Source organism: Parambassis ranga, chromosome 13 (genome assembly GCF_900634625.1).
Source record: "Parambassis ranga chromosome 13, fParRan2.1, whole genome shotgun sequence".
Taxonomy (NCBI): Eukaryota; Metazoa; Chordata; class Actinopteri; family Ambassidae; genus Parambassis; species Parambassis ranga.
Window position 1 is genome coordinate 22,262,658 of NC_041033.1, and position 22,554 is coordinate 22,285,211.

General features: G+C 46.6%; 2 protein-coding genes across 2 annotated transcripts in view; both read left to right on the forward strand.

Moving 5' to 3' along the window:
- Positions 1-21,108, forward strand: part of myo7aa (myosin VIIAa) — a 22,379-nt gene extending 1,271 nt beyond the window's left edge. Inside the window, exons 2-51 of the mRNA XM_028419275.1 lie at positions 327-341; positions 3,229-3,333; positions 4,093-4,206; positions 4,313-4,465; positions 5,054-5,238; positions 5,340-5,461; positions 5,546-5,688; positions 5,799-5,912; positions 5,993-6,061; positions 6,137-6,221; positions 6,353-6,429; positions 6,515-6,634; positions 6,926-7,068; positions 7,172-7,382; positions 7,525-7,660; positions 7,880-7,986; positions 9,585-9,722; positions 10,157-10,315; positions 10,555-10,647; positions 12,357-12,451; positions 12,529-12,613; positions 12,698-12,916; positions 13,029-13,136; positions 13,217-13,426; positions 13,568-13,774; positions 13,882-14,058; positions 14,195-14,284; positions 14,378-14,505; positions 14,619-14,745; positions 14,832-14,951; positions 15,033-15,206; positions 15,639-15,866; positions 15,978-16,145; positions 16,235-16,352; positions 16,448-16,574; positions 16,652-16,821; positions 16,900-17,090; positions 17,195-17,319; positions 17,477-17,634; positions 17,896-18,049; positions 18,183-18,338; positions 18,495-18,600; positions 18,685-18,798; positions 18,898-18,985; positions 19,082-19,188; positions 19,311-19,496; positions 19,586-19,702; positions 19,802-19,885; positions 19,987-20,106; positions 20,222-21,108. Of these exons, the coding sequence (XP_028275076.1) occupies positions 327-341; positions 3,229-3,333; positions 4,093-4,206; positions 4,313-4,465; positions 5,054-5,238; positions 5,340-5,461; positions 5,546-5,688; positions 5,799-5,912; positions 5,993-6,061; positions 6,137-6,221; positions 6,353-6,429; positions 6,515-6,634; positions 6,926-7,068; positions 7,172-7,382; positions 7,525-7,660; positions 7,880-7,986; positions 9,585-9,722; positions 10,157-10,315; positions 10,555-10,647; positions 12,357-12,451; positions 12,529-12,613; positions 12,698-12,916; positions 13,029-13,136; positions 13,217-13,426; positions 13,568-13,774; positions 13,882-14,058; positions 14,195-14,284; positions 14,378-14,505; positions 14,619-14,745; positions 14,832-14,951; positions 15,033-15,206; positions 15,639-15,866; positions 15,978-16,145; positions 16,235-16,352; positions 16,448-16,574; positions 16,652-16,821; positions 16,900-17,090; positions 17,195-17,319; positions 17,477-17,634; positions 17,896-18,049; positions 18,183-18,338; positions 18,495-18,600; positions 18,685-18,798; positions 18,898-18,985; positions 19,082-19,188; positions 19,311-19,496; positions 19,586-19,702; positions 19,802-19,885; positions 19,987-20,106; positions 20,222-20,314 (6,639 nt within the window). The 3' untranslated portion in view covers positions 20,315-21,108. The remainder of the gene's footprint in view (positions 1-326; positions 342-3,228; positions 3,334-4,092; positions 4,207-4,312; positions 4,466-5,053; positions 5,239-5,339; positions 5,462-5,545; positions 5,689-5,798; positions 5,913-5,992; positions 6,062-6,136; positions 6,222-6,352; positions 6,430-6,514; positions 6,635-6,925; positions 7,069-7,171; positions 7,383-7,524; positions 7,661-7,879; positions 7,987-9,584; positions 9,723-10,156; positions 10,316-10,554; positions 10,648-12,356; positions 12,452-12,528; positions 12,614-12,697; positions 12,917-13,028; positions 13,137-13,216; positions 13,427-13,567; positions 13,775-13,881; positions 14,059-14,194; positions 14,285-14,377; positions 14,506-14,618; positions 14,746-14,831; positions 14,952-15,032; positions 15,207-15,638; positions 15,867-15,977; positions 16,146-16,234; positions 16,353-16,447; positions 16,575-16,651; positions 16,822-16,899; positions 17,091-17,194; positions 17,320-17,476; positions 17,635-17,895; positions 18,050-18,182; positions 18,339-18,494; positions 18,601-18,684; positions 18,799-18,897; positions 18,986-19,081; positions 19,189-19,310; positions 19,497-19,585; positions 19,703-19,801; positions 19,886-19,986; positions 20,107-20,221) is intronic.
- LOC114444601 (scavenger receptor cysteine-rich type 1 protein M130-like) overlaps positions 1-22,554 on the forward strand; it is a 902,860-nt gene that overhangs the window by 207,445 nt on the left and 672,861 nt on the right. The gene's annotated exons all lie outside the window — the stretch shown is intronic.

The window sequence follows — 22,554 nt, forward strand, 5'->3', positions numbered from 1 at the left end:
TAATCAGTGGATCCTGTCAGCATGCCCTTAAATGTAAGCTGTGCTGGTTCTGGTTTCTAACGTTTGAGAAGGTGGACTATGTGATCAGGTTACACTGAGTCCCTGTGGTCCCCCCTGAACGTGAGGCCTGTGTGGGATTTGTAGTTTTAATGTGATTACACGGCCTTGTTCTCTGACTGATATCAGCTGATTCCCTGACGATCAGCTGGTTTCAAACAGTGACTTATTTCCCTTCAAGTAATAATCATCTCTAACTACAAACCGCAGATCTGCGTTTCCTCCAGCAGAGGGCAGACTCTCAGCTGAAGGAGTCTTCTGAGCAGCAGGCAGACCTGGTTCAGGTCTCCTTCAGGACCACATGGAGAGAGTCTGCAAGAAAGAGGAATGACTGAACATGAGTCCCAAAAAGAATTTACATGCCCTCAACTGGATTTCATGGAGTCATCAGTGTAAAAGGCTGTGAATGCTGTTTGTCTCAGTGTGTGTGTGTGTGTGTGTGTGTTTCCTCTGTTCTTTGTGGAGGCAGTGTTCCTGTTGTTTGTTCGGTGAAGCAGAAAGAACAGCCTGTCTGTGTTTTTATGGCTGAGACAAATACCAGCACACCCTGCTGTGTGACCTTTGATTTGTCTGATCGCCTATTTAAATGCAAATGAGACGAGCTGGACGTGCATCCATACTCATCTGGCTTCCTCTCAGAGGTTAACATGTATCGTGTGTTAGTCAAACTCCAGCAGAGGGCGGCGGTGCTCAGCATGGTGCGGCGAGCCTGGAGATTCTAACTCAGCCAAGAACACAGAGCACATTTATACACAGGCTGAAACGGTCACACACTGTGTCCAGCTCTTTCAGATGGAACAGGTTCAACAAGAACTCGGTTAGGTTTAGAAAACCTCACTTTGACTCTTGGTTACCATGTGAACAAAGAAGGCCGTCACTGTGTAACACAGGTCTGACATCAGGTCAGCTTGTCAGTCAGTCACTGGTGGTGAGGATGCACCAGCACATCCAGCACACATGAAGCATCTCATGCAGTATTTTGGTGATGATTCATTTAGTACGTTTAACTTGAGCAGCAGTCGAAACCAGATCACAGGAAACTCCACACGTCTAAATGTATCTGTCATTTTCTTCATCATATATATGAGTGTGCTGGGATGAGCCTCTCTGTCAGCCCTCCGTGTGCTTTGTTACCTTCCAGAGTGTCATTACAGCGGCTGCAAGTGAACACCGGGCTCTGTCTGAATTATTTACCTGGAGTCCGGCCGCCAGCAGGGACCTTACATCACAGCTAACAGCACGGCGGCTCGCTCTGGTCACGTTCGTCTGTGTGAGGTCACAGCAGGCGTGAGTCTGTGGGCTGAGAATGAAGCGCTCTGTGCAGGGCAGTGGGTCATGGTGGAGCCCCCGGCTCAGTCCATTTGCGGTGGCGTCTGGTTAGTTGACCTGAGGCGGCGTTATTGATCTTTAAATGACTTCTGTAAAAAGCCTGTGAGACGATAAACAGACCTCTGTCAATGAGAGACAATGTCAACAGTTACAGCGTTAGCATCCAATGCTAACCAGTGGGGTTTAATGCTAATATATTCTAAACAGAAACAACACTGTAACAGATAAGAAACAAGAAAAAGAGACGTGTATGAATGACAGCAGAAAAAAAGAAGAGGAGGAAGAGGAGGAGGAGGAAGAGGAGGAGGAGGACAAACAGAATAAAACAGGCGGCAGAGACCAAACGGCTCCTCAGTGCTCAATAATTCAGCACATGGTTTCTGATAGTTTGCCATTAGCCCTGCTCGCTCCTGTTTACTGTCACAGGCTGAGTGTGTGTGTGTGTGTGTGTGTGTGTGACAGGTGCTCAGTGGTGTAATGTTCAGGAGGCTCAGTTTGCCAGACGGAGTATTTACTTAATTAAACTGACATCATATATGTAACACACACGGCAACAACTATTCAACACACACACACTCATACAGCCAGGATTCTCACATGCTAACATGCTAACATCCAAAAAGCCAACCCAGTTATTAATAATAAGAACCTATTATTTAATAATTTAATGCTAAGCTAACCGCTCATCTCTGTGTGTCATTAAACCTGTCACAGGCCACTTCTTTCACTCACACATGTCCACATATCCAACACTCCTTCATTTGTTTATCTCCACACACTCACACACACTTTCACACTGACACACACACACACAGTGTGCTGCTCGCCCTCAGATTCAGCCGACAATCTGCAGATGAGCAGGATGTCTTAAAGCAACGACATAAGCAGATAATTGATCACTTAACATCAAGAACAGGTCGGCGCCAGGCTGCATCAGTTTCCTCCTCCAGCTCCAGCATCCACTGTTATGAGCTGATATACGATTAAAATGAGTTTGGAAGCATTATTTAAAGGGTTAAAAGCTACATAGTATGACTTTAAAACAAAGAGTGAAGACTTCATGTAAACGTTTAGATCAGATGACATCATCATTATTATTGTTACAGTCTGAATGTTTCATAATCTGCAGAAGTTACATTGAGCTTCTCACACACACATTTACTGTCACAGAAATCCAACACCATAAGACACACCTGAGGAGGAAGTGACATCTTGTTGCCATGGGCAACCGTGGAGGTTGTGGGGGCTGAGTTAACGTAGTGTGAGTGTGACAGAGGCAGAGACAGAGGCAGAGACAGAGGCAGAGACAGAGGCAGAGACAGAGACAGAGACAGAGGTAGAGGCAGAGGCAGAGGCAGAGACAGAGACAGAGACAGAGGCAGAGGCAGAGACAGAGACAGAGGCAGAGACAGAGACAGAGGCAGAGGCAGAGACAGAGACAGAGACAGAGACAGAGACAGAGGCAGAGACAGAGACAGAGGCAGAGGCAGAGACAGAGACAGAGACAGAGACAGAGGCAGAGGGCAGCAGGAGGCTTTAAAGTGGAAACTTATAGCACTCAGCTGGAGTTTGTGTGTTTTTTATCCATGTTGAAGACGGTCTGAAGCCAGTGTGGGTCTTGGTGTGTCCTGGTCTGGACGTCTGATCGTGGACCCGCTGCTTTAAAGGGCTTTTCTGCTGTTTTTAGATTTAGAGTCATGTGACCACGATCTGCTGAAACATGAAGACTTCAGAGTTTTTCTGAAGATACAGCGCGGATTATAACATTATTACATCAGCTCACACTGGTTGCTGTGTGTGAGTGTGTGTGTGTGTGTGTGAGTCTGGACTGTGCACATGAAGATGTACAAACGCCGGGACTATGTGGAACTCTATGAGAAGGACCTGGCTAAATGGGCACTGCTACGCAACGTCAACACTGTGGTGAAACACACGACACTGCTGCCGGTATGCTGCAACTGTCTGTGTGTGTCTGTGTGTGTGTGTGTGTGTGTGTGTGTGTGTGTAATGACACAATCTGTCTTAGTCATGAATCATAATTGTACCTCCGAGAGTGTGTTTAAGTTCTATTACGTGTGTGTGTGGCCATATTTGTGTCATCTTGGGTCCATTATTACACACATCTGAGGACATGTGTTGCAGCTGGTTAGCTTAGCTTAGCATGTGAAGTGGAGGTGTCTCTGCATCATGGTTGGTAATGACATTGTGGAATAGATAAACACTGGCCTGTGTCATCTTTACTTTACCAGAAGATAACTGTTGTTTATGTCGCTGTGCGTCCGCCTGAGTCGTCTGTGCACCCACGTCTGGTTGGGACGGGAATTATTAGCGCTGTAGCTGGGAAAAAAGGCGGAGAAGCTTGTTGCAGATGGAGGAGATCTTTAAACATCCTTGTGTATGTTGGGGTTTGTGTGGGGTTTAATCTGTGTGACAGCAAACAGACACATGTCCACACACACTGTCCTCACACCATCACAGCAGCAGGAGCTGCTTCCTGATTGGCTGATTGCAGGAAGAAGCACCTGTACAGGTGTTTCTAACAGTCAGCAAGACTTTATGGAGCAGCTGCCAACAAGAAGTGGTTCTGATCATTATTCTGTCCGTGATTTTAATGTCGACCCTTATCTGAGTGTTAATTTCTCTAGATTAAGATTATAATCTGTCTGAATCCTGGCTTCAGTTTTGTCTCTCCTGACTCGTCTCCAGGGCGACTACGTCTGGTTGGACTTGAAGACTGGCCGGGAGTTCGAGGTGCCGATCGGCGCAGTGGTCAAACTCTGTGACTCAGGACAGATCCAGGTGGTGGACGATGAAGGAAATGTAAGACCTGAGTCATCATCCATGTGTGAATGAAGACAAAGAGAGCTCAAAATCAAAGATTCTTTGTGCCTGACGGAAAGATATCTTCCTCCGTTTCCTCCTTCAGGAGCACTGGATCTCCCCCCAGAATGCCACCAACATCAAGCCCATGCACCCCACCTCCATCCACGGGGTGGAGGACATGATCCGCCTGGGAGACCTGAACGAGGCCGGCATCCTCCGCAACCTGCTCATCAGATACAGAGAGAAGCTGATATATGTGAGCATCGCCGAGTTAACCAGAGTTAACTGTCGGCAGATTTCTTTAGCTGAGAGAATGATTCAGAGTTGATGGGCTCTGATGGTGATTTCTAACTGTGGTCGTGTGAACAGTCTTCCTCTCTTTCCTCTTCCCGCCCTTTTCTCTGAGTTTCTTCCTCCTTCCTGTTTCCTCTGAAGACAAACTGTGGCGGCAGGGTGAGTGTGCCCGGCTGGACTCTGTATTCACTGTCACACGTGCGCCTGCATGGCCTCAGAACCCTCCCTCCGCTGTGCACTGCATGTCTGCTGCATGTTCTTGTGTCCTGCTGAGGACGAGGTGTCGTGTTCCTGCAGCTGAAGTGTTTTATGTGCCTGAGCCTCTTCAGCTGATCGGCCTCATCGCCGCTGATTTGCTTCCAACATGGCCACCTGCTCTCTCGTGGCGAACACTGATACTTCTCATTGTCATCCTCCAACATCTGAGCTACGAGACCAGCTCCTCTGCCCCCCCACCCTACACACCCACACAGTCCAGTGTGTTTAAAGTCTGGTTTCAGTGCAGTAATGACATCATACCCACACAGCCCTCCTCCTCCTCTGTGTGCAGACATACACAGGCTCCATCCTGGTGGCCGTCAACCCTTATCAGCTGCTGCCCATCTACACAGCCGACCAGATCCGCCTCTACACCAACAAGAAGATCGGGGAAATGCCGCCACACATCTTCGCCATCGCCGACAACTGTTACTTCAACATGCAGAGGAACAACCGCGACCAGTGCTGCATCATCAGGTGGGACAACCCTGAGATCTGTGTTGAATGTATGCATGTGTCAGACACGTGGTTCACTGCTGGGATCCAGAGGAGATCAGAAAACCTGTGTGATTTCACAGCGGAGAGTCTGGAGCCGGAAAAACAGAAAGCACCAAACTCATCCTTCAGTTCCTGGCAGCCATCAGCGGGCAGCACTCCTGGATCGAACAGCAGGTCCTGGAGGCCAACCCCATACTGGAAGGTAGGAACACACACACTGTAGCTGTGGTTAGCATGGGTCAACATGATGGCAGCCTGTTACATTAACACGTTGTTTCTGCTGCAGCTTTTGGAAACGCTAAAACCATCCGCAACGACAACTCGTCTCGTTTTGGGAAATACATCGACATCCACTTCAACAAGAGAGGAGCCATAGAGGGAGCCAAGATAGAGCAGTACCTGCTGGAGAAATCCCGAGTGTGTCGGCAGGTGAAGGACACACACACACACACACACACACACACACACACACGGCTGATACCTGCTGAGGGTTTGGATGATGTGAGGCTGGTGTTTTACTCCCTCCTGTCCGTCTGCAGGCGTACGATGAGAGAAACTACCACATCTTCTACTGCATGCTGAAAGGCATGACTGCAGACGAGAAGAAGAAACTGGGCCTGAGCAAAGCCACCGACTACACCTACCTGACCATCGTGAGGGAGCACACACCTCTGGAAACACAGCAGGGGGCCCACACTGTGTGATAACATGGGTCTGATGTGTGTGTCTGCAGGGAAACTGCACGGTGTGTGACGGCCGGGACGACATGAAGGAGTACTCCAACATCCGCTCTGCGATGAAGGTGCCGACGATGAGTGTGTGTGTGTTGCTGTTCAGCTGTGGATGAAGGTGTGTGACGAACCTGTTTGCTGTTCAGGTGCTGATGTTCACAGAGAAGGAGAACTGGGAGATTTCTAAGCTGCTGGCGGCCATTTTGCACATGGGGAACCTGAGATATGAAGGTGAGAGGAAACAGGACCAGGAGGTTTGTCAGCGTTTCAGTGGAGAAGGTTCAGTCCAGTTCTGTGAGCGGTTGTAGAGACAGGACAGCTGGTTCAAACACTAACTGCTCCACTGACCTTTGACCTCGCAGCTCGAACCTACGACAACCTGGATGCCTGTGAAGTCGTCCGCAGCCCTCACCTGACCACTGCTGCTACGCTGCTGGAGGTGGACACACACACACAACACACAGGTTATACTTTAGTAGCACAGCTGTTCTCATCATGAACATGTGTGTGTGTGTGTGTGTCAGGTGGACGGTAAGGATCTGATGAACTGTCTGACCAGCCGGACGCTGATCACCAGAGGAGAGACCGTGTCCACGCCGCTCAGCATGGAGCAGGCTCTGGATGTACGGGACGCCTTCGTTAAGGTGCAGTTACTAAAACCGTCATTAAGTCTATTGATCAACTAATTCCTGATCTTGCTGTGACTTTACATGTAGTTTTGGAAAGATAATGAGCATCATATTCTCCATCGTACTTTCATATACTTAGTTGTGTAATGACACTGTGCTCTTTTTTCTGGCTCACTACCGCCCCCTGTAGGTCAGTGGAATAAGAAATGCCTCTAAAATGCTGACATGGCCTGAAGGATGCATCACTGTGTGCCTTCCTTTTTACTGTAATATATATTGTGTGTGTGTGTGTGTGTGTGTGTGCAGGGCATATATGGCCGTCTGTTTGTGTGGATTGTGGAGAAGATCAATGCAGCCATCTACAAGCCTCCGTCATCACATCCCAAAACTCTCAGACGCTCCATCGGACTGCTGGACATATTTGGCTTTGAGAACTTCACAGTCAACAGGTCTGACACACACACACACACTCACACACTCACACACTCACACACACACACACACACACACACACCTCATCCCCTCGCTCACGTCTGCTCCTCCCTCCTGCAGCTTCGAGCAGCTCTGCATCAACTTCGCCAACGAGAACCTGCAGCAGTTCTTCGTCCGTCACGTCTTCAAGCTGGAGCAGGAGGAGTACAACCTGGAGAACATCAACTGGCAGCACATCGAGTTCACAGACAACCAGGACGCGCTGGACATGATCGCCATCAAACCCATGAACATCATCTCGCTCATCGACGAGGAGAGCAAGTTCCCCAAAGTATGACCTCCACCATGCTGCATACACAGATAAGAGCACAGTCAGAGCTGCACGGAAACATTATGCACATTAACAGTGTGTTCACAGCTGGGTTGTGCTGCCACCGTGTGGTCACTGTCCCGCCTGCCTGTGTTCTCTGCAGGGCACAGACACCACCATGCTCAACAAGCTGAACTTCCAGCACAAACTCAACACAAACTACATCCCTCCAAAGAACAACTACGAGACGCAGTTTGGCATCCAGCACTTTGCTGGAGTGGTTTTCTACGAGACAAAAGGTTGGTGTGAGACAGATGTGTCCTGATGTGTCTCCTGTTGTTACTGATGTGACCCCAGAGACACTCACACTTTATCAAACTCTGAGGTGACAGAAGAACAAACATCGCACAAAAACATGACTTATATGATCCTATATTTAAATGATTACAGTACAAATTCTCCTGTGTGTGTGTGCGTGTGTGTGTGCGTGTGTGTGTGTGCGTGTGTGTGTCCTGCAGGTTTCCTGGAGAAGAACAGGGACACTTTATATGGTGACATCATCCAGCTGGTTCACTCGTCCAAAAACAAGTTTATCAAACAAATCTTTCAGGCGGATGTCGCTATGGTAACACACCCACACACATATTAATCACAATGTGTCCTTTAAATAAACTTCCATCACAATAACACAATCACTGAGATGTAAACAAAAACAACAAACATGTGGCATCAACATAAGCAGAATATTTTAAACTTTACTTTCTGAGCTGCAGCGCTCTGCTTCTTCTTTCTGCATGCTGTTTGTTTCACTTGCATGTCTGTCAGTAATGTCCAGCTCAGAGCTAACGTTACCGCCCTCTGCCTTCCCTCTGTGTGTGTGTGTCTCTTTCCTCTGTATCTGTGTGTGTGTGTGTGTGTGTGTGTGTGTGTGTGTGTCTCTTTCCTGCCAGTTTCTGTGTGGTTACGGTCCTGGTAGTTCAGTACCTGTCACGTCTCCTCTCAAGGTAAAAATATAAATACATAAAATGACTCCATTCATTCCACCCTTCATCTTCATCATCTTCATCCCGTCTGTTTTTTTCTCATCTGTGTTTTAATAAACAGAAATCCAGTTTAACAACAGTAAACAGTCCGTCTCGGTGTTGCATCATCTTTCACAGTAACAAATTAACACGTTCATATTTCATCATATTCACTAAAGTCCATAATTTAATCAACACGTGTGTTTAATTCATCATTAAAAAGGAATAAACGTTGTTTTAAACGCCCTCTTGTGGCCACAAACAAGAACTACAACCAACGTTTGTGTCAGGTCGTGCTCTTATTTTGAAAGGGCGGACTGGAAAAGTGTTATAACTTAGTGAAGTGATGCAGTTCTTAATTCAGAGAAAAACTTACACATATTTTACTTATATTTGTGCAGTCAGCAATAATGAAATTAAGAATTAGGCATACACAACAAATTTTTTAGCCTTGCAGTACCTGACTGTGACCACAGGAGGGCTGGTTAGTTTCGTGTTCGTCACATTTGGCGCCTGTTGATAAAATGGAGGCTGTTGGTTAATAAATTTAGCAACTTGTGTTTTAACTAAACAGACGTGATAACAATGCAGCCGGACTAACTTGTTGCAGCTGGTTTTAATATTTAAGCTAAGCTAGGCTAATCTGTGACGGAGCTAACATTAGCTAGCGCTCCCTTAAACTTTCAAACTAACTTTTGTTTCTTAAAACAGTAACTTTTTATCTCAGTACTAATATTGTAGTAAACATGTGAGCAATGTCTTCTCATTGTCATCTGATCCATTCATCATTTACAGTATTTATTATTTTCTGGATTAATGATCTGTTTCGTTAATACAGTGGTTCCAAATCTTCCATTTATGATTTATCCTCACATTTGTGGAGTTGTAGCCAGAAAATGTTTATTTCTACTGTTTAAAATGTGTTGCTGGTTAAATTTCTGTTGATTGAACCAATGGATCAGTCCACTAATAGAATTCAGTTTGATGCTGTTTTCTGCAGTGTTCACACTAAATGTGACATTTGAGTGTGACACTGCAGACTTTTATATTTAGACAGAGGAAGAAACGTTTGAGTCAGGAAGAACTGAAGCAGTCCTCATTGTTCCTGACCCTGACACTGTCTATGCTGCTTCATTTTGCTGGTGTGCATGTGACTCCTGTGTGTGTCTGTGTGTGTCTGTGTGTGTGTGTGTGTGTGCAGGGGGCAGAGACCAGGAAACGCTCTCCCACGCTGAGCAGTCAGTTTAAGAGATCTCTGGAGCTGCTGATGAGAACTCTAAGCGTCTGTCAGCCGTTCTTCGTTCGCTGCATCAAACCCAACGAATACAAGAAGCCCATGGTGAGCGCCCGTCGGTCTGTCTGTCTTCATAACTGTCTGTCTGTAAATACAACAGGGCAGGTCTGTGTTCAGGGGTTTAGAAGAGCCATAGACCGTAAAACCACCAGGTTAGTGAAGGCAGACAACATTTCTCAGCTTGATTCAGTGAATAGTTCTGTTGAAACTGTCCAATGAGGAAACACAATGCAGAGGTCAGAGCAGTTAAAACAGTATCAGACTGTATGATTGAACAGTGTTTTCTTTCTAACTCTTTAATTCAAAGCTGTTTTAATCTCTGCTTTCACTTGAACTAAAAGCAGTTTCAGCAGGATGTAGTGTTTGTTTCACCACAGTGACAGTTTTCATGTAGCAGAGGGCCAATCAGACACAATAAAACATTAAATACAGGCTGAGTGTGTGTTGAGCTGTTCACCTGATCATCTCTGTCTGTGTAGCTCTTCGACCTGGAGCTGTGTGTGCGCCAGCTGAGGTACTCTGGGATGATGGAGACCATTCGTATCCGCCGTGCTGGATATCCCATCCGCTACACCTTCGTGGAGTTTGTCGACCGTTACAGAGTCCTCATGCCAGGAGTCAAACCTGCATACAAACAGGTACAGTGTAACTACAGGAGTGTGTGTGTGTGTGTGGAACCAGTCCAATCCCTCCACATGTGTTTGGTCACTGTGCAGTTTTTCCTGCTCTGCAGCAGCAGATTGTTTTCATTGGACTCCATCATGTTGTAGTTTCCAGCTCCTCCCTGTGTGTCCGTCTCTTTCTACAGACATGACATTTTTTAGGCTCTGAAAACACAGACAACATGTCTCTCTCTCTCTCATGTCTCACCCATCAGGAGGACCTGAGGGGGACCTGTCAGAGGATCGCGGAGGCGGTGCTGGGCAGAGACGATGACTGGCAGATGGGAAAGACCAAAATCTTCCTAAAGGTACTCCTGCATTAAACCGTGGTGTTACAGGCTCCACGCTGGCGGCCATGTTGCAGCATGTGTTGCTGCAGAGCTGCTTCCTTCCTGTCGGTCTGTTTGTGTTTAACACAACGGTTGGTGTGTGTTTAGTTTTAGCGTAATGTGATCAGGGCTGTTGCAATATTGAGAGGCTTTATCATTAAAATAGTGATCAATATCCTGATCATCAGAGTTATTGCCAAGTGTGTGTGTGTGTGTTTTCCGCTCTGTGTGTTTTTAAACTTCATGTTTGTGTGTCGGTTTCCCGCCCAGTAAGGACAGATGCGTCCTGAGGCCAGAAGTCATTGGCGAGGCACGTCTGTTTGCTGGTTACCACGGCGACACTGTCACTTAATTCCTCAGGGGTTAAATGAAAATATATCAGCTGATGATTTGGGCTCAGCAGCTGGTTTCATCCTGAACAGCGCCCCCTGTCGATTGACAGTTTGTTCAGTAAGGATGTTTCACAGAGATCTGTCAGGAGACAGGAAGCAGAGCAGGAAGTAGACAAAGTTCAGAGGTGAAAGTGGGGCAGTGCCCACACTTCCCTGACAGGACGTGGTCAGATTACCGGAGGTTTCTGTGTCATGTTAAAGCGGACAGCAAAACATGTAGCTTTGTGTTTACTGTCCAGACAAAAAAAACATCAACATTGTGACGGCAGATGGTAGTTTAAAAAAGTAATAAATATATATTTATATATAAATACTGACCAAATAGTGTCCAAAGGTGGAAGCCTGACTTTAGTTGTTGTGATATTTCTCTTGTGGCACCACCAGCTGGATGATTTCTTGTTGTTTTGAGTCTGAGTGAACACAGACATTAAGTGGAAAAGTGTGAGGATGGGTGGATGGGTGGGTGGGTGGATGGATGGATGGGTGGATGGGTGGGTGGATGGATGGATGGGTGGATGGGTGGATGGGTGGGTGGATGGATGGATGGATGGGTGGATGGATGATGGGTGGATGGATGGATAGATGGGTGGATGGATGGATGGGTGGATGGGTGGGTGGATGGATGGATGGGTGGATGGATGGATGGGTGGGTGGGTGGGTGGATGGATGGATGGATAGATTGGTGGATGGATGGATGGGTGGATGGGTGGATGGATGGGTGGATGGATGGATGGGTGGATGGGTGGATGGATGGATGGGTGGATGGGTGGGTGAATGGATGGATGGGTGGGTGGATGGGTGGATGGATGGATGGGTGGATGGGTGGATGGATGGGTGGATGGATGGATGGATGGGTGAGCTGTGATAACTCTGATATGATGTGAAGTCATTCAGCTTCACAGCTTCCATCCTGCTGGTTTTACTGCTTCCTGTGGTCTGTACAAGAACGACCTACATGTACTGAGACACATCATAAGCTAAAACTGCCTGGTTTAAAGTCAGGGGGCAGATTAATGATGTTAATAAAGGGGCAGCTGTGACCTGTTATTAACATCAAGCATCCATGTGGTATGTTGGTGCAGTTTTTGGTACTTAAAATGGCCGACTAATGTGTTTTATACAAAGAAGCAGCAACACTTTGTGATCATCTAACTGCAGTTAGATTGTTTTTCACTGCTGCAGTCATGAGACATCAATTTATATATTGATTAATAGTGAAAGTGGGATTTTTTCACAGTTTTCAACCTGAGAAGTAACTGAAAACATTTATTACATAATTTTTCGTTGGGTGTGTAGGATCACCATGACATGTTGCTGGAGATTGAGAGAGACAAGGCCATCACAGACAAGGTCATCCTCATCCAGAAGGTGGTTCGAGGGTTCAAAGACAGGTGGGTTCTGTTCATGTGTCTCTTTCTGGAATCACTGATGACAGTTTGTTAAAGCTTTGTGTGTGTCCTGTTTTCAGATCAAACTTCCTAAAGATTAGGAAGTCAGCCATGTTGATCCAGAAGACGTGGAGAGGCTACTACTGTAGGAAGAACTATGGCGCCGTGAGCATCTCAAACCCCGACATGATGCCATGCAGACAATAACTACAGAAAAACTTCTTAACTTCTTCTCTTACGGTCCTTTAGATGCGAGCGGGTTTTGCTCGCCTCCAGGCTCTGGTTCGTTCCAGGAAGTTGTGCGCATCATATCACGTGGCCCGCCAGCGAATCACAGCATTCCAGGGTCGCTGTCGGGGCTTCTTGGTGCGGCGGGCGTTCAGGCACCGGCTGTGGGCAGTCATCACCATCCAGGCCTACACCAGAGGGATGATCGCTCGCCGGCTGTACAAGAGGCTGAAAGGAGAGGTACGTGTAAACACACACATATGTGCATGTGCTGGTATGAGGTATTTCTTAGTTCCTGTTGTTGGTATCTAGCCACAGTTGTGTTAATGGACTTTTGCCTCTGTCCCTTCAGTACCGCCGGAGGCTGGAGGCTGAGAAGATGCGCCTGGCTGAAGAGGCCAAACTGAGAAACCAGATGTCTGCAAAGAGAGCGAAGGCCGAGGCTGAACGGAAACACCAGGTGAAGCTCTGATACTCGAGCTCCGTCTGCTCTTTCAGTTTCAGTTTCTGTTTCAGACTTAATGTGTGATATGTTGATAGGAGCGCCTGGCCCACCTAGCCAAAGAAGACGCTGAGAGGGAAAAAAAGGAGAAGGAGGAGGCTCGGAAGAAGAAGGAGATGGTCGAACAGATGGAGAAGGCCCGCTTGGAGCCCGTCAACGACTCCGACATGGTGGACAAGATGTTCGGCTTCCTGGGGACAACAAGCTCCTTCCCAGGTCAGGAAGGACAAGCCCCCGCTGGGTTTGAGGTGAGTGGATGATACCAAACTAGGCACACAGACTGTACAGTAATGTCCATACATACATTCATTAAAGCAGCAGCCTGTTATTTGTTCATATCTGCAGCCTTTTGTTTACCAAACAATAACATGAAGTGAATTTCTCTGCAGGACCTGGAGCGGACACATCAGGAGCTGGAGGTAGAGGATCTGGACGAGGCTCTTCCTCTGCCTGAGGACGACGATGAGGAAGATTTATCAGAGTACAAGTTCGCCAAGTTTGCTGCCACGTACTTTCAGGGCACCACTACACACACTTACGTCCGACGACCCCTCAAACAGCCCCTACTCTTCCACGACGATGAAGGGGATCAGCTGGTAGGTGACCTTTGACTTCTGAACAGAAACAGAAGAACACATGCATACATCCTTTTACAGGCTTTTACCTGATGATGAACGGATGTGTCTTCCCTGTGGTGTCTCAGGCTGCTCTTGCAGTGTGGATCACAGTGCTGAGGTTCATGGGAGATCTGCCGGAGCCCAAATACCACACAGCCATCAGCGACGGAAGCGAGAAGATCCCCGTCATGACCAAAATCTACGAGACGCTGGGAAAGAAGACGTACAAGAGAGAGCTGCAGGCGCTGCAAGGGGAGGGCGAGGTGAGGAGGAGAAGCAGTGGATCAGATAAGATCTGTAGAGATTCTGTGTGGCTCTGATTCATTAATCAGTTTCCTTCCAAAAACAAGTGAGTTTTTAAATTTCTATGAAAGTTTATAAGACGTATCCCTTCTCCAGGCGCCTCACTCTGAGATCCACAAGAAAAACAGCGTCCGGCACAAACTGGTGTCTCTGACGCTGAAGAAGAAATCAAAGATCACTGAGGAGGTGAGAGGAAGCGGGAGGTGCTCCAGAAGCTGACCTAGGTTTTGGGTCGTTTCCTTGTTGGACTAACGAAGTTACACTTCTGATGCATTTCAGGTCACCAAGCGCCTTAACGATGGTGAATATGGTCTCCATGGCAACAGCATGCTGGAGGATCGACCAACATCAAACCTGGAGAAACTTCACTTCATCATCGGCAACGGGATCCTGAGGCCAGCACTCAGGTGAACAAACAAAGATCCACCTACAGCACCGTTCAAGCATAATCCTTTCGTAGTTTCAGTTTCTGCAGCCTGTGTTGGTAGAACCTGTCAAACTCTGTGTGCATGTGCATCAGGGATGAGATCTACTGTCAGATCTGTAAACAGCTGAGCCAGAACCCCTCGAAGAGTTCTCACGCCCGTGGCTGGATCCTCATCTCTCTGTGTGTCGGCTGCTTCGCTCCATCTGACAAGTTTGTTAAGGTCAGGGCGCCCAGTGTAGTTTTTATAATGACGTCTGTTCATGTTTAACTTACACCTGCTGTGTTTCTGTTTTTAATCATTTGTAGTACCTGAGGAATTTCATCAGCAGCGGGCCGCCGGGTTACGCTCCATACTGTGAGGAGAGGCTGAGACGAACGTTTGCCAACGGGACGAGGACGCAGCCTCCATCCTGGCTGGAGCTGCAGGTACAAACACACACACACAGATCAGCAACACACACACACATCAAGCAACAGCTGGACTGACTGACGCCCTGAAACATCCAGGCCACCAAGTCAAAGAAGCCCATCATGCTGCCGGTGACGTTCATGGACGGCACGACCAAAACCCTGCTGACCGACTCGGCCACCACAGCCAAGGAGCTCTGCAACGCCCTGTCTGACAAGATCAACCTCAGAGACCGCTTCGGGTTCTCACTGTATATCGCACTGTTTGATAAGGTACACACACACACACAGATACTGACAAAAGTTTCTCAAAGTCAAAAACAATTAACACAATTAACAGAGCAAAACAAATGTAGAGGTGAGAATCAGTAAAACCGACGACCTGGCTTCATATTTGATGATATTAAAAGCAGCACAAACTGTGGTTTTTGTGTAGAAAAAAGCATAAATGTGACGAGGATAATGGATGCATTTACTTCAAAGGGCCCTCCAGGTCTGCAGCGCAGCCATTTCATTGCATATGTGAGCTGGATTTATAGCGTGGGCAGTAGGAGAATAACAAAACATTCAGGTGACAGCACCAGCCTGGTAAAAAATGCACAACACAATGTAATAGAGCTGAGTCCCTCTGATCCACAGGAAGTTAAAACTACATTCTGAATGAACCCCACAGGTTTAACCCTCCTCTTCCTCCTCCTCCTGCAGGTTTCATCTTTAGGCAGTGGGAACGACCATGTGATGGACGCCGTGTCGCAGTGCGAACAGTACGCAAAGGAGCAAGGAGCCCAGGAGAGGAACGCCCCCTGGAGGCTGTTCTTCAGGAAGGAGATCTTTACACCTTGGCACAACCCCACCGACGACCAGGTCGCCACCAACCTCATCTACCAACAAATCGTCAGGGGCGTCAAATTTGGAGAGTACCGCTGTGACAGGGTGACTGCTTTAAGTACTGGGGTGACATTTTGGGAAACACATACTTTCCCCTCTGAGCTGCAGAGGAAATGATGACAGTCCAAACTCATTGGTACCTCTCTGTGTCTCCAGGATGACCTGGCAGAGCTGGCCTCTCAGCAGTATTATGTTGACTATGGTTCAGAGATCCTTCTGGAGCGCCTGCTCAGCCTCATCCCTTCCTACGTCCCTGACAGAGAGATCAGCACCTCCAAGACGGTGGAGAAGTGGGCTCACTTCATCATGGCAGCACACAAAAAGGTGCTCCATCTGTGTGGTGAACAGGGCAGGACATGTTTGGACTCTGACATTTAAAAAGCTGCTTTTTATTTTCCCATCTTTCTGCTCAGGGCATCTACACCCAGAAGAGGTTTGACCCTCTGAAGGTGAAGGAGGAAGTGGTGGACTTTGCTCGCCACAAATGGCCTCTGCTCTTCTCTCGTTTTTATGAAGCCTTCAAATTCTCAGGTGAGATGATTTTACACCTTAACTCCTTTGTACAACATGGCTGATACCAATAAAAATGTATTCTGACTGATTTTTTTCCTCCCTCTGCCTCTCAGGACCCAGTCTGCCTAAAAACGACCTGATCGTTGCCGTTAACTGGACGGGGGTTTATTTTGTAGATGAGCAGGAGCAGGTCCTCTTAGAGCTCTCCTTCCCAGAAATTACTGCAGTTTCCAGCAGCAGGTGAGTCAGGAGCTGTAATAACAGAACCACAGAAATTCTCTTTATTTCATCATTCTATTATCTTCATGTTCATTCAGGGGGGGAAAGCTGCAGGGTCAGAGTTTCACTTTGGCAACCTTAAAAGGAGACGAGTACACGTTCACCTCCAACAATGCAGAGGACATCCGTGACCTGGTGGTGACCTTCCTGGAAGGCCTGAGAAAGAGGTCCAAGTTTGTGGTCGCACTGCAGGACAACCCAAACCCCAGTAAGGCCTGAACCTTCACCTAAAAGAAGAAATAGTTTCAGAAATGCAGAAATAGCTGATGATGTTTTCCTCCCACAGCTGGGGAGGAGTCAACGTTCCTGAGCTTCCTGAAGGGAGACCTGATCGTGTTGGACCAGGACACTGGGGAGCAGGTCCTTAACTCTGGTTGGGCGCACGGCATTAACGAGCGAACCAGTCAGAGAGGAGATTTCCCGGCTGACTGCGTCTATGTCCTGCCCAGCATGACACAGCCTCAGCACGACATCGTGGTGAGGGGAGAAACTGAAACTTCCTCTTTTCAAATATCTTTAATTTTTGTTATCTGCACATAAAATATCAACTTATTGTTTTCTGATGTAATCCATACAATCAGGCACTGGTGACAATGACACCAGACCAGCGACAGGAGTCGGTTCGTGTTTCACAGATCGTCATGCCAGAGACAGAGGGGAGAATGAAGCCCTACACACTGGAAGAGTTCTCATACGACTACTTCAGGTACCCATGTGGAATCTAAAGAAAACCGTGAACATTTATTCACACCCACACTGACAAAAGGACCAGATGGAGTTTATTCTTACCTCTTTGAGTAGACGTCCTGCATGGATATAAGCACTTATAAATGATGGTTCCTAATAAAAGCTGCTTCTTCCAGACCTCCTCCCAAACACACCCTAAGCCGGGTGATGGTCACTAAGAATCGCGGTAAAGACAAGATGTGGAGCTGCACCAGAGAGCCGCTCAAACAGCCGCTGCTGAAGAAGGTCGTCAACCACGAGGACCTGGCTCAGGAGGCCTGCATGTCCTTCATAGATATCCTTTAAACTGCTGAAGTGTCAACATGGATACACTCTGGTCTGAAGAAGCTGGTAAACCAGGCCAGTGGATGGACACCTGGGGACAGACAGGGTCTGTACAAGGTCTGCTGGTGGCGAGAGTCAGGGTACACCATGCAAAGTGATGACTGAATATTTATTGAGCTTTGATAAGTATTGAGCTACTCCAGAAATTAATGTACACAGTACATCTGTCTTCAAGGTAAGTAGGTTGTTTGATTCCTTGACTTGGTCCTACCTATGATGAAGTACATGGGCGACTACCCGTCCAAACGGACGCGCTCAGTCAACGAGCTGACAGACCAGATCTTTGAGGGGGCGCTGAAGGCCGAACCTCTGAAAGACGAGATCTACTGTCAGATCATCAAGCAGCTCACTGACAACCATGTCAAGTGTGTAACCCTGATATTGTTATTAAATAAAGCCAAGGTCCACAGGTGTAGAGTGGATCTGAAACTTTAGACGGTGATGTTGGTCGTCTCGGTGGCTGCAGTGCAGGCTCATCCTGAGCATTGTGTCCTGCAGGTACAGCGAGGAGAAAGGCTGGGAGCTGCTGTGGTTGTGCACCGGTCTGTTTCCTCCCAGTAATGTTCTGCTGCCACACATCCAGCGCTTCCTGCAGTCAAAGAAACACCACCCGCTCTCCGGAGACTGCATGCAGAGGCTGCACAAAGCTCTGCGGTACGTCGTGAATTCTTTTACACTGATTATTGTTCAATAGCTGTCATTTTAAGTCCATTACTACTGGTCATAAAATTGTTTACGTGTAAAAGAAAGAGGAGCAGAAAGCAGCATTTCACTTATTTGAAGCTGGACTGACCTCTTGTTTTGGTGCAGTAATGGATCCAGGAAGTATCCTCCTCATTTGGTTGAAGTGGAGGCCATCCAGCATAAAACAACCCAGATCTTCCACAAAGTCTACTTTCCTGATGACACAGACGAGGCACGGCACCATCATTTGCACATGAACTCCCACTGGATGTCAAGAAAGTTGTTTTTGAATAAAAAAATTGTCTCCAACCTGCAGGCTTTTGAGGTGGAGTCCAGCACCAAGGCGAAGGATTTCTGCCAGAACATTTCAACGAGACTGCTGCTCAAATCTGCCGAAGGCTTCAGCCTCTTTGTCAAAATCTCAGACAAGGTCAGAGGTCACAGAGCGCTTCTTAGAGGCAGATTAACAGGCTCATCGTGGTCATGAGTAGAATTCATACTTATACGTCTGTGTGCGTCTTCCCTGCAGGTCATCAGTGTGCCAGAGAGTGACTTCTTCTTTGACTTTGTCAGACACCTGACAGACTGGATCAAGAAATCTCGACCAGCTAAAGATGGTTAGTAGCAGTTTCCTCCATAAGCTTCAGTTTAACCAAACCCAGAATTTCTTGTGTTCTGGAGGCTCTTCAGTTATTTCACCTTCCTGCCTGCAGGAATCGTTCCCTCTCTGACCTATCAGGTGTTTTTCATGAAGAAGCTGTGGACCAGCACAGTCCCAGGGAAGGACTCCTTTGCGGACTCCATCTTCCATTACTACCAGGTCGAGAATAAAGGCTTGACTGTGCACTGAGAAACAGAAGCATGTAGTTATTCAGCAGATAATGTAAAGATCTGTTGGAAATGAGATTTCTCTCTACATTATGATTTATACGTGTAATTCAGGAGCTGCCTAAATACTTACGTGGATACCACAAGTGTTCACGAGAGGAGGTCTTCCAGCTCGCGGCGCTCATCTACCGTGTCAAATTCGAAGATGATAAATCCCACTTTCCAACAATTCCCAAGATGCTTCGAGAGCTGGTTCCCCAAGACCTCATCCGCCAGATGTCCCCCGATGACTGGAAAAGGGTAAAAAAAACGGTTTAAAGTTTCCTCCATGGTTACACCAACCAGGTGTTGTCATTGAACTGAGGTTATTTATGTGTGTTTGTTTACAGTCAGTGGTTGCATACTTCAACAAGCAGGCTGGTAAAACACGTGAAGAAGCCAAACTGATGTTCCTGAAAATCATCTACAAATGGCCGACCTTTGGCTCCGCCTTCTTTGAAGTCAAGGTAAATAAAGAGTGGAAGAAAAGAGCCGACTCTCATTATGTTATCTGAAGCTGAATGATTTTCTTATACAGAGAAACATTTGAGTTTTTTTGTCTTTAGCAAACCACAGAGCCCAAATTCCCTGAGATCCTGCTGATCGCCATCAACAAACATGGAGTCAGTCTCATCGACCCAAAGACAAAGGTTTGTGTTAGGGTCAGATTCAGGGTTAATGCTACATCATATACATCTGAGGGCATTTCCTGAACTCAGAGAATAATCCAGGTGCTTCTCCATTTGATCAGGACATTCTGACCACTCACCCCTTCACCAAGATCTCCAACTGGAGCAGTGGCAACACTTACTTCCACATCACTATCGGCAACCTGGTCAGAGGAAGCAAGCTGCTGTGTGAAACCTCGCTGGTGGGTGAAGGCAACACACACGCACACACACACACAGAAAAAAGGAGGACCATGACATAACAGCAGTCAGTGTGTGTGTTTTTCAGTATGCGGCTGTGTGTGTTCATATCTGCAGGGTTACAAGATGGACGACCTTCTTACCTCCTACATCAGTCAGATGCTGACCACCATGAATAAGCAACGAGTCGGGCGGGGCCAAAGCAAGTGAACTTCTTATTGGCAGGAGGCCACTGAGCTCATCCGCCTCTTGCGCCCCATTGGCCAGTACTGCAGCTGGGGGCGCAATTTTGCGCACCAGCTGTGGTGGATGAGCCGCAGTCCTTCTGCTAGCTCAGAAGGTTCAAAGTTCACCGGGGGGAGTTCAGCGGCGAGCAGCGACGACCCCGGCGAAGGCCCCAGCAACTACTACTGCTACAACCATGACGAAGACGAGCCGTCCAGTGAGGATGACTACCTCTGACGCCTCGGAACTGTCCGTCTTCCTCTCAGATCTGCTCCTGGACTCACCCCTGTGTGTAGACCAACACAGCGCTGAAGACTGCAGCCTTTAGTGAACCCTGCAGTGACCCCAACATGAACATGCTGCAGTCTGTCTGTTCAAATGTTCACAGGGTCTCTGTAGATTTTGAGGCCTTCCAACACTTTTTTTGACCGATATCGACACGAACAGTCGTGTCCTGGACTGTAAATGTTTAAACTAAACATGGTTCAGACGGAGAGCACTTTATCACTGGAGTAGCTCTTCACTGCAGAATATTTAACCCATGGACACTAAACTGTGTTCATGTCACACTCAATAAGTACATATTACACATTAAAGCTATATTCAGCTAAGCCGCAGGCCTCCCACCCTCTAACAGCCTGTGTGTAATATTTAAACGTCTTCCATGTCTGTTAGTGGAAACTGCAGAAACAAGCTCCGACAGTTTATAAGCATGTTAAAATGGACAACTTCATCTTCAACACAACAAACTAACACTGAGGAGCATTAGAGGAGCTTTAGTGGGGCTGATGACAGGTGGTCAATCTATTCAATGATCAATCATCATGTGTTTAAAAATCAGGTCAGAAATAGTTTATTATTTTCTGGTAGCTGCTGCAGTTTTTCCATCACTGAGTAAATTCTCCTGGGTTTTTAGGGGTTAAAACGCATCTTATCTGTCTGTAGATTCAAACGACTAAAGAGACCCAGAAGAAACATAATGGAATAATATATTGAGCCTGTAGGTTTGTTATTTATGTGTGTTTAATGTTTTTAATACTCGTTTATGTTTACATTTGTTTACGGTTTAGTCTTATTTTTCATGCCTTAATATTTGTTCCATTATTAGCACTCGAGCTGCATCACTCTTCATCAGTGGAAGGAGTTGTGGATGATTTATTACAGGATTTAGTTATAGATCATTGAATTCTCTTAGATTAAAAAAAATTTTCTCGGTTTTTATCAAAGTTCCTCCATTTTTAAGGGTTTAAATGTCATTAATACTACATTAATACTTTTGAATATGAATGGTTTTTACACCTCTGAGGTCGGTTCCTTTTCAGCCGTAGCTTACATGTTTCTCTTTGGTGTTGATTATCACTTTGAATAAAATGAGCACACACATTTTTAAACGAAACAAAAACACAGTGAAGCGCGTTCCTTCACACTCAGTGATCGGAGGATACTCACCCGTTTCACAGATGTCGTACATTCCTGCTGTGAAGCCAGATGTTCAAATCCTTTATCCATGTGTGGAGCTGTGTGTTTGGAGGTGAGTAGTGAGGTTATTTTAAATTTAAATGAAAAAAATATACATTGCATAAATCTTCTGTGTGTTGTGTTGTTGAGACTCCGTCCTGTCAGTCTGACCTCTGCCTTCTTTCCATATTTAGTTTTTTAAATCAGACCTTGTGGATCTGACTCACTGTGTGACCTGCACCGGGCTGTTTGTATCCTGAACAAACAGTCCGGTACTGTAACCGTGCCAATCACTTCATTTGAAACCTTCATGTTCAGTCTTTCATTTTGGATCTTTGTGTACGTTGTGCTGCTGTCCAGGTTTTAGCCTTTAGTCTGTGACTTCCTGTTTCCACACGTCTGTAATGTGTGCTGTCATTTTTGTACAAAACACTGAAAAAATGTGTTTAAACTCATTAATAAATGATCAAACCTCCAAATCTATGAAGCATAAGTGGAACATAGGGCAAAGGTTTTTGTGTTCTGCTGCTCCTGGTTGTTCACTTTCTCTTGTTTATTATAATAATTTAATATTTTTTAAATATTTCTATCCTTGATCTTTCTATCATTTTAAATTTGTACATTTAGTTAAAGTTTTTTTACAGTGTAGCTGTTACATAAAATAATTTCATATGTTACACATAACCACCACTAATGTGGACTCTGACTGTAGCTCGCTGGTAGAATTAAACATCAAAACACTTTACAGGACAGAGTCCTGTTGCTCC